This window comes from Triticum urartu, chromosome 2 (assembly GCF_003073215.2).
Source record: "Triticum urartu cultivar G1812 chromosome 2, Tu2.1, whole genome shotgun sequence".
NCBI lineage: Eukaryota > Viridiplantae > Streptophyta > Magnoliopsida > Poales > Poaceae > Triticum > Triticum urartu.
Window position 1 is genome coordinate 291,426,828 of NC_053023.1, and position 11,075 is coordinate 291,437,902.

Consider the following 11,075-nt stretch of genomic DNA (forward strand, 5'->3'; position numbering starts at 1 on the left):
ATATGAATCCAACGATATATTTTTTGTTGACAACTTGACATACACTAACATTTTGTTAGTTAAATTTTTGATCAAAATTTAGCACCAATTACAAAGGAGACTAATAAATAAGGACGAAGGTAGTACGGCGTTAAGTGCGCATAGGAGTTGAGGCACATGATGGGATGTGGCACTGATGGGACCCACACCCACTATGATTAGTCGGTCAAGCCTGAGACAAGTTTGGTCTGATGCTCATATGTATGCACATACACTCACCTTTATGAACCCAATGCACACACTTTACCCTATAAACATCTCCAAGAGACTAGGTCAGCACATCATCTTAAAATTGATAAAGTCACTACAAACGCCTTCGCATTCGACGGAAACATCTCCTTTGAAGTCGGAAGACCTGAAATAAATCCAACAAAATGCAAGCATTAGTGTCAAATTTAGCTAAACCTTCATGAGTTGACCACTATCCTCCTAATCATCTCGCTTGAAAAATTTATAATCATCTTGCTTGAAAAAACTATGTTGATGTGATGCCCAAAGTGTAATATTTCACGTCGAATCTTTTATCTCCCGCTATTGGGGATCCTTTTTGCGCCAGTGGCCAGCCACAAAATGATGGCATGAACACAAGTGAAAGTTCGCACTTGCCAAAAGGATCTAGCTTCATACAGGTTCTTCCGCAGTCAATGTGCACTTCAATTCAGCACCGCACGAGGTAATCGTCAGCAAACATCAGGAAAAACCCAATGGAACGTACAAAGCTGAAAAGTGCACTCGTGGAACTTGGAAGTTAGCAAATGTTGTTAACAGAACTCACATCTTCAGATACATCGTCATCTAACGATTCCTGATACCACATAATCGGTTATAGCAAGACACATTTGCAATATACTGCTTAAAAGGCACAATCCAAAATTAGGCACCCGAATTATCTGCATCCTGTAGTATGGTATGGATTTCACTCCTTTATCCTCGGTCTCGATTGCGACTTTCTAGACAGAGACAGGCCCTGATGGTCGTGAAGCTCACTTTGTGGATGCTGGTAGATGCTCATCACTTCTTTGCCTGCCTTCTTGCAACTCCAAGTAAGAGGGCCTTCCCTACAATTCCGGTGTTAAGCACGCAAGCGGCAGCCACCGCGCCACCGACCACCACCCACTTCCAGTCGAAACCATGTTGGACTGCCCTGGAGTTGTCGTCCTCTGTACTGGCTTGTTCTGTGCTGAAGGGCCCTTGATCCAAGGAGCCATCTGAACCAGCAATGCATGTCTTGGTGGTCACCCGAGCCATGATGGCACTGCGTGACAGGATGTTTTCTGATTTTCTCATTAGCTGATATGCTCTAAAGCCGGACTGCAGCTTTTTAACAGCACCCCACATGCCGTGGCGGACACCAACTTTAGCAACATCCTTGGGTATGCCCATATCCTCGTAGTGAAACAGAGTTACTTCACATGCCATGGGTTGCTGGCCATCTTTTTTGGGCGATTGAACTGCAGTTTTGCACAGAGAAAAGGAACCGAGTGTCAAAAAGGTCCGAACAATTGGATAGCTATACCTGGAATGTTCAGAACAAATCCAATCGAAGGGAATACTGGCAGTAAGAAAAAGAATTACCAGGTCTAATACGCCAACTCGAGAAGTACAATTCCACACGCCTCGGTTTTTCCTTCTTAGGCAAAGATGGATAAGGAATTCCCTGCAAATGTAAGTTGCACAGGGCTATCAAGTCGAACAGAGTATATGCTCTTACATAGCACACCAGTGAAAAAATTCCATGTACTGTATGCCTCAATATTAAGGCTGGCCATGCAAGCATGTCAAACAATGAGGCACCTAATTCTCTGGGCTGAGATCCCAAGTGTGATTAAGCAGCAAGCTAACTAACAATAAGGTTGAAAGGTTGTTACTGTGTGGGTTTGCTTTCGCTCACATCAGTTGCTCTAGTCAACTACTTTCAGAAAGAAGAGCATTCTTTGCAAGCATGCCACACAACATTGCCAGGAAAAACAGTGTGAAATATAAGCCGGTCTTTTTTCTTTAAAGAAGGTCTGAAACAAACTGCCGAAAAAGTGGAGCAATAGAGATACTCATAAGCAGGTCTATCTTCTCCTAGACCTAGAATACTCGGAAGAAATTGTAATTGTCCAAACAGTTCAGTTACAAAAGATATCATTAGTACAACATCAACCAAAGTCAGGCTAGCACCTAGCATATCACAAAAATGGCTTAATATGAAAATAATTCAAATATTAGTACCAACAGCACTAGATGAGTACTGCGTTATGGCTGCAGGCAATTCAGTGAAACAGACAACATAACAAAATGTTGATCCTTGAGAAAGGGAAAAGCTGGATCTAGGTTGACACAGAAGTGATGAGCGATATCCTGCCTTAATAGGAAATATAACTACTGATGTTAACAAGGTGCAGCGTGCTTGACCTAGGGGTAATTTGAGAATGGATGACCGACCAGGAAATTCTTCCTGGGTACGCATGAAACATTAGTTTTGGTCTGTGGGGGGCAATCTAGATCACGCCAGGCGTAACGGCTGGGAACTGGTGGTTGTGGCCGGGTCGCTACCAAATGATATCAGAGCCAACCCTTGTGGTCACACGGCCGTGTGTGGCTCTAGGGCGCGGGCATGTGGTGCATGGCGTGTGTGGCCCGTCATGGCACATGTGCCGGCACTGGACGGATTGACGTGTGCCAAGAGGAAGGTTCCTACTGAGCCGACGAGAACGTTGGTTCCTTGAGTGGGGGTGTATGTGACATCCTGCTTAATAGGAATGATAGACTACTCAGTGCCAGAAGCATTAGTCAAAGAACCTGCAGCACCCATCGAAGAACCTGAAGCAGCAAGCAGACGTTTAAGTCTCACAATATCCTGCTCAGTCAAGGCAATGGTTGAGGATTTCGAAGTAGAAGCACGAGTCCCATAAGAACATGTGCACCCCTTGTTGCGCATGTGCCGCTTCTTCGTGAAGCAATCAGACTCAGGGTGACCATCCTTGTTGCAGTAGCTGCAGTGAGTACGAGAGCGACCCTCACCACCAGGAGTGGGTAGGGGCGGCGGAGCACCAGAGCAGGTGCAGCAAACGCGTAGCTGAATCGCGTGCAGTGAGCACAGAGGGAACCTCAAGTAAACCAGCACCACGTAGGCAAGTCTCCTCAGCACCACTCTGAAAGCGCCTCCATAAGAGAAACATGACCACGAGCTAAAAGTTGACTGTACTGAGGCTTAAGAACCCATAGACGCGCTGAAACTTCAAGTCTGACCGCACAGCCTGATAACACTCAACACTGGCAGGTACCACAACCGGCAGTACGGAGAGTGACAAGCTGGCGCCAAATAGCAGAACTCTCTGCGTAGAAATCATCAACAGTGGAGTCACCTTGCTGACGAGCATCACCAAATGACTGATAGCAGTGTCAAAAATGGGTCCACATTACCTCAAAGACAATAGTGAGCCCATAAATTCAGAGGCAAACTGAGATAGGACACTGGCACTGAGAACAACCGCAGCACGAGCATCATCATCAAACCACTGAGTGTAGACAGAGCTCATCACGATACATGTCAAGGGCCACCTGGTAGTTCAAGGCTTGTTGCTCATAAGCAGTAACCGCAACATCATCAGCAACCTTGGCAGCATCCCTATCAGCCTAGGAAGCATCCGAGGCAAGAACTGGTGGCGTCGGTGGAGTAGGAGCCACAAGAGGGACAAAGCGCTGCGGACAGAGAATCTTGCTAGAAAGAACGCTCCATAGACGAAGGCCACACATATGAATGCGCATAAAGGCAAAGAACTCGGTGTAGTTAGTATCATCAAAAATCACCGGGCGATGAGGGATTGCGACATAGCCCGATGACGAAGACATTGTACCTTTTTTTACCGATCTAGTTCACGGGTGAGGCCAGCAACTCGATTCAATGGGATCAAACCATAGGGCCGGCTGGGCGCTGAACCAGGAGGCGGCACAGCGTCGAAACTCGGACAGGCGAGCCGACGGGCACGGGGTAGGCAAAGCAAGCCAGCGGGCAAGGCAGAGTTCGGGTGGCGGAGCGGAGTGAGCCGGCATGGAGTAGAGGCGGCGAGGCAGAGGATCGGGTGGCAAGCAGGCAGCCAAGGGGGCAGCGGCCAGGAGGGCTGCAGAGGGCAGGCGGCGGGCAGAGGCGCGAGTGGGTGGCGGAGGGCAGGAACAACGGAATGAGATCAAGCAGCTGCGTGGATTGGAGATGGTGGGGTGGGGCAGCAGCAGTCGGAGGTACAGTGGCGACGGAGGAAGAAGGAGCAGCAGCGGCCGGAAAGATGACGGCGGCCACGCGTGGACCTGAGCACGAGTAAAAAATTAACCTAGGGCTCTAATACCATGTTAGGAAATATGCAACTTGTATTTCCTAGCGGGCTAAGGGCCAGTATATATATACACACATGTACAGGTGGTAAGTATGCAGGAACCCCCCCCCCCCCCCCCCCCCCCCCCCGCACGTACAACAGGGAGAATATACAAGCTATACATGGATAATATAACTCTTAACATATCCTTGGGCTAGAAAAACATTTTAAGACTAGTGGATAAATCTGCTCAACCGGTTTGTCATTCTTCCGTAACACGCGGTAACACTAAGTCAAACACAAGGAAATAATAGATACACGCTGGAGAAATAGTTAGGGAGAGTAAATGATAAATACCATGGCGCGCATATGTGACAGGATTAATAGTATTATGTTGCATTTTCTTTTTGAATACATGGCATGCATACATGTTAGGATTAATTGATTGAGCGGTTTATTATAGCCAATGACAGAAAAAATACAATTCATGGGCACTATTGTCACATTAATCGCCTATATCATTTTTTTACCTTGCAATCACCTAAGAAAAGATTTATTTTCTCTGATCAATATTTTTAGGCCAGAGAGTGTTTAGATCACTAAAGTAGTGATCTAAACGCACTTATATTTCTTTACGGAGGGAGTACCAAATAACCATGCAACAAGATTTTCAGTTCAAAAGATAAAAAGGAAATTAGACGTGCCAAACTCATTCATCATGCTACAAATGTAACCACGTCACAAGATAGGTTTGTTACCCAAACATGAATGTTCTTCAATTGTTGTCATGTTAAAGTATTTGTAACATCATTTCTTCACAAACAATCAATTGGTAAGAATATATGGGAATACAATTTTCATATATCAATTGGTATTTCACAAATTTATTGCTTACTTCTATTCTAAATATTGAAACATAAAAGACACTAATACCTATTTAAGAGTCATGGGTGACCGAGATAATATGTCACCATGTTTTATGTAGACCCGTGGATAAAAAGGTATAGTTCAAAATTGTTTGAGAACGTCTTACAATTTCTCATCGACAAAAGAATTTTTGCAGATACCTTCGTAACACAATAGTAAGCCTTCCCCGACTCCCAGATACGACGCCCAAAAATGTATTCACGGTCACTGCAGAAGAAAGGGAACTGGAAAACAAATATGTTGGAATTATGAAATTAAACAATGAAAGTAAAGGAATTACAACTAATCAAACCTTTTTAATCCAGTGAATAATTGTGGTTCCATTCAGAGGGAACTCATCCAAAATTTTGAAGCACACAAGCATGGGGTCCCACTTTAGACGAAAATCATCATCCCAGAAGAAATCTCTAACCAGTTCAGGAGTAGCATCCTCGAAAATGGTCTGGCTACAATGCATTATAGGTCCCACCTAAAAAAACATGAACAAATTAGAGCGCTGCACATGAAAAATTAAATGATAAGATGTCAGATGCTTGGGAATTAGGAGCGTTGGGAGTTGATCGTAGGTTGTAGCTGTGCTCTACGGGAGGACGAGGCTTGAAGCCTCGTCGCCCCGTGGCAGGGAAGAGGAGAGGCGCACAAGGCGCAGGGTAACCAAGTTGTGTTTTTTTTGCTTGATTCGTTCCTCCACAGGGAGGCAATATAAATAGTCAAGTCACATGACGACTCCTAGTAGAAACAGAAACAGACTCCTACTTGTTTTAGGAACAGTAGGGAAAACCTTCTTTGGGACAAAAAACCCTTCCGTTTCCAAACCTGATACTAATTGATACTAATTTGGACACCCCCTGTCCGCTGGCCTCCTCTCTCGGGTTGTACGTCTCCTATACGTACGCCCCCACATGACATAAGATGTTGACAGTTTAGCCATGATATATATTCTCTGCATGTTCCTACAGTTTCTCGATCAAGTAACTTCAGAAAAAAAAATATCGAAATCTAACGAAACACGTAGCAGATGGATAAAGGTATACTAGCAAGTCAATGACATGATAAAAAAAGGGCAGCCCGGTGCACGTAGCTCCCGCTTGCGCAGGGTCCGGCCACTTTGGATCTATAGTACGCAGCCTTTCCCTTTGGGAAAACCTTCTTTGGGACAAAAAACCCTTCCGTTTCCAAACCTGATACTAATTGATACTAATTTGGACACCCCCTGTCCGCTGGCCTCCTCTCTCGGGTTGTACGTCTCCTATACGTACGCCCCCACATGACATAAGATGTTGACAGTTTAGCCATGATATATATTCTCTGCATGTTCCTACAGTTTCTCGATCAAGTAACTTCAGAAAAAAAAATATCGAAATCTAACGAAACACGTAGCAGATGGATAAAGGTATACTAGCAAGTCAATGACATGATAAAAAAAGGGCAGCCCGGTGCACGTAGCTCCCGCTTGCGCAGGGTCCGGCCACTTTGGATCTATAGTACGCAGCCTTTCCCTACATTTCTGCAAGAGGCTGTTTCCAGGACTCGAACCCGTGACCTCATGGTCACAAGGCAACAGCTTTACCGCTGCGCCAAGGCTCCCCTTCAAGTCAATGACATGATAACATTGCAAAAAAAAAATGGCATGATAATATTACCATGAGAGAAAAAGGCCATTTCGCCAGGAAAAAATTACCATGGGGTAAAAGAGCGCTACTGGACTTTAAGTATTCATAACCTATGTCCATGGGGTATTTATTTGAAGTGTTGAAATTCTTCTTTGCTTTTAGAGGCTTATACTACCAACCTGAGAAAAGAAGCAAATACTACCTCTTATAATGAAGGAAGCTTCTTTTTTATATATAAAAATACTATATCTTAGCATCTGTTTCTCTTTCTAGAATCCCATTGACAAAACAAACCTCGGGCTCATGCCTCCAGGCCTTGTACGTCATGTTGGAAGTGGTACGCTCCATCAAATGCTGCCATGTTGTATGCCCACTCTCCTTATTATCTAAAAGCTGCACGAGGTGATCTAGGTCCTTCTCAGTGACAATACCATGCTTGACCTCAAAAATTGACCTTGTAAAAAAATATGTTTAGTGGAAGAGATCATTGGATAAATGTACATTGATGGGGCTTTTTGGTGCATTCATATCTGAAGAATACAATTTATCTATGTTACCATGCCTCTACTGAAACATATAAACTGAATAATCAAACTAAAGAAACTTCATCATGATCAATCGGACAAAACAAGCAGGTCAAAATAAATTTAAATGATGCTTATCATTAGTCCTTACACTGAAATCAGTCAACTTTAGTTTTCCTATCACAATTCACAGACAACCAATCATTTATTTAACTATTTTGTCACATTGATTTAGCTTATCCTTCACTGCAATGACCATGCCTACATCAAATGCAATTGTTCAAGCAAGTAGAAGACACTTAACCCTCACCTCCATGACCTGGCCATAACAGTAAGCCCAAACACAAGCGGTCAACTACAATTTATAACCTTACTGGCAGTAACTAGTTCTTTATCATAATAGTCAGGCAAGGTAAGCTATATGTTGCAAATCCTTGAACCGTGCAATCTAAACCAAGAAGGCAAAGTTTCGCACAACTGAGGGACACGGGTCATCAGGGAGCCCCAAAACACCCTCAGGAAGTAAACACTATAAAATTTCATCACCACCTATCCAATTAGAAATACAAACCCGCTGTCGCACTAATCTTGCTCCACAACCTCCGTAATCGATTCAGTTTTACTAGTTCAATTTGATGAAAAAACTGTGAAAGCTCCCAAAATTGGTGTTGGTCATTGGCTGAATTGAAGCATATCACACTTCCGTTCTCGTAATTTGTAAATACGAAGACCCGAACCAATTCCAACCAACACAATTGACAAGTCAAATGCCGCCCTGTGCTTCACAGCCAGATAGATTCGACTAGTACGCTCTCACCTGCCGTTAGCGCAAGCACCAGAATCCCCGCAGGCGTCCGTGTCGTCGTTCGAGGGATCCTTGCGCTGGTACTTCCCATGGCGGCGGAAGGCGGAGGAGAGCAGCTGCGGCGCGACGGAGAAGGCGGAGAGCGCGGTGCAGGCGAGCCATAGGCGGCGCGCGCCGAACCCGGGAGGCACGTAGAGGAGCCGGAGACGGCTGCGGAAACCGAGGAAGATCAGCCCGGTCCAGCGCGGCCGCCATGCCCACCCTATGAACAGGCCGATCATGACCGCCGCCCAGATCGGCACGGCGCACAGCAGCACATCTACCGCCATCTCCGCCAACGCCGGCCGGCGCAGCAGCAGACCCGCCGCCTCCTCGTACCACCCCGCCATTGCTAGGGCCGGCACCTTCCTCTTCCTCTCCCTCTCGCCACCTTTTTCGTTTTTGATTGATTGCTTTATTTTCTTGGCAGAAATGGCGGAGAGAACAGGAGGGGAAGACACGAGCCGGGACGAGGTCCTTTCTGTCGGTGAGGCTGACCTGTGGGCCGCGATACGCAGGCCTACCTGTCGGTTGGAGCGAGCGGTTTGTGAGGCGAGAGGCCGGAGGTCAGTGGGTGGGTTGGGGGTGGGTTAGAGCATTACTAATAGAACCCTCAAATCTTCAAATCCTTAAAGCAGTTTTAAGGGTTAAGAAGTGCCACTTTTTGACATTTTTAAGGGTTAAAAATAGAGATAAATATTAGAATTCTCAAACCCAACCCTTAAACTGCTTTAAGGATTGGATTTGAGGGTTATAGTCTTTGCCTCAACCCCAACCTTTAAATTTATTATTTGACATCTCACAATTTATGACAACAAGAACACAATCAACTTCCAAACAAACTATCAAATGACAATCATTGATGCATGGTTTAATAGTTTACATCACAAAATCATCATCTTCCTCCTCTCATCGGCACCATCACCAAAAAGTTGCACCTCGGCGCCATCTCCTAGACCACATGCGGGCTCCATCAAGCATCTCCATGGGCACCGGTGGAGTCGTACACACCGCCATCGCCACAACTACTCATCGGAGTGTCACCTCGAAAAGTGGAGGACGCAACACGGAACATCCTCTTCCTCTCCGCGATGTCCTCCTTGTAGTCCTTCCACCATTGCAATTGGTCTTGATCCATGTCCTTCTTAGACATCATCATGTGCTCTTTCTCTTCCACCATGAGTTCTTTCCATACCTTTGCCTCTTTGAACTTGATCATCCTCTCCTCCAACTCGGCCTTGTGCTTTGCTTCTTCACGCTTTGCTTCAACTTGTGCAAGCTTGACCTCTTTCTTCTTCTCGATGATAAGAAGTTTCGTCTCCAATGTCTTCGTTATCAATTCCTCTCTTGCCTTCATCATGTGGTCCATCTTCTCCCTTAGGCTTGACGCCTCTTCTTCCATCTTCACCCTTAGCTTGCCCTTCTTGGTTCCCTCGGGCTTGCCCAAGTTCCTCTCCTCCTCATCTTCACTATCATCCATCCTAAACATTGCCGACTTCTTGGGTGCGGTCTCTTGGTCCCTCAACTTCCACTTGTCAAAGGTTTGAAGAATTGTCCAAGCATGCTTAAATGGGAATGGCTTGCCTTTGGAAGCGGCCATCTCCTTGTACCTCATGCCGGCAATTGTCTCCTATCAACCACACATAAATCACATAAGAACCCACCAATAGCATAGTACACACACATAATCAAAATAGTGAAGAAATATGTACTCACATAGTCACTCTCCACGGTTCCACTAGGTGGTGCATCCCTCACTTGGTCCATGGCCGCACTCCAACGAGCACAAGCGGACTTCATCAACTCCCACCGGCCTTGAAGCGACCGGTAAGTGCGAGAGATGAACCCACTATTCTTCGGCTTGATCCTACAATAGGTGTCCTCGATCCTTTGTCAATACCGTTTACCGGTTTGATCGGTGCCGGTGGTTGCATCCATTCCCACAGCTGCCCAAGCACGAACCAAGAGGATATCTTCCGCCTCAGTGTAGTTTGTCGACCGCGCGTGTGGGCGGGAAGCGGCGGTGAATGCCTCCTCCCCTATCTCGGCCACCTCCTCCTCGTCATCACCTTCATCCTCCTCATCTTCCTCTAAGTCGTCACCAACCCTAAAGGGTTCGAGAGGCAGAGCCCTGAGGTCCACCTCCGCGTTTTGGAGGAGGTCCATGACCGAGGATGGGGTTGCCATTTTCTCGATCACCTCGTGCGCGGCGGGAGGAGGTTCGGCCATGGCGACGAAAGGAGGTTTGGCGACGGAGGCGGGCGGGGGCGCGGGCTTCTTCCGCACCGCGGGCTTCTTCCGCGGCATCTTCATGGCCGGGGCGACCTTGGATGGCGCCTTTGGCCGGCTCTTCTTGGTGGCCGGGGCGGGAGCCGGGGAGGCGGCGGGGGCGGGCGCCGGGATGGTGACGGTGGCCGGGTCGGGAGCCGGGGAGGCGGGAGGAGGAGGTGCGATGCCCGCCCACCGCCGCTTGGCCCCGACGTGTGTCGCCGCCACCACGTCGGCCACGGTCGGGTGGGCGGGGCGGGGGCGGGCGGGGCGCGGCAGCGGCGGGGCCCTCCATGGCCGGCGCTGCAGGAGGCGGCGAGAGGAGGAGGCCGGGAGGAGGAGGAAGTTTCCTCTCGCGCGAGAAAGGAGGAGGAGTGCGAGTTGGGGGAGATTTCCCTCTCAACCCCTACTTCTACAGGATGCAAACTGGTTTGAGGGTTGGACCTCTAAATTTTTTTTACGGGTTTGAGGGTTTAGAGGTTCTAGTCTACGGCGTTTTTTCGGCGAAAACTGTAAAAAAGCGATTATTTTTAGGGGTTTGAGGGTTTGAGGGCTCTACTAG

General features: G+C 47.1%; 1 protein-coding gene across 1 annotated transcript; it reads right to left on the reverse strand.

Moving 5' to 3' along the window:
• Positions 1–746: 746 nt before the first annotated feature.
• LOC125537067 lies at positions 747–8,719 on the reverse strand. Its single transcript, XM_048700360.1, has 6 exons — positions 8,219–8,719; positions 7,172–7,331; positions 5,557–5,733; positions 5,405–5,488; positions 1,615–1,696; positions 747–1,490 (listed from the first exon to the last, which is right to left on the reverse strand). Exons 1-6 carry the CDS (start codon positions 8,593–8,595, stop codon positions 1,051–1,053), a joined length of 1,320 nt encoding a protein of 439 aa, XP_048556317.1. The 5' UTR covers positions 8,596–8,719; the 3' UTR covers positions 747–1,050.
• Between the last annotated feature and the right edge of the window lie 2,356 nt (positions 8,720–11,075).

What these genes read in the sequence shown, in the direction of transcription:
- LOC125537067 (XM_048700360.1), bottom strand. Translation starts at nt 8,595, where the DNA reads ATGGCGGGGTGGTACGAGGAGGCGGCGGGTCTGCTGCTGCGCCGGCCG. An exon ending in GGTGCTTGCGCTAACGGCAG is followed by an intron (nt 7,332 to 8,218) that starts GTGAGAGCGTAC and finishes TTTTTTTACAAG; the next exon opens with GTCAATTTTTGAGGTCAAGC. An exon ending in GAGTTGGCGTATTAGACCTG is followed by an intron (nt 1,491 to 1,614) that starts GTAATTCTTTTT and finishes GCAAAACTGCAG; the next exon opens with TTCAATCGCCCAAAAAAGAT.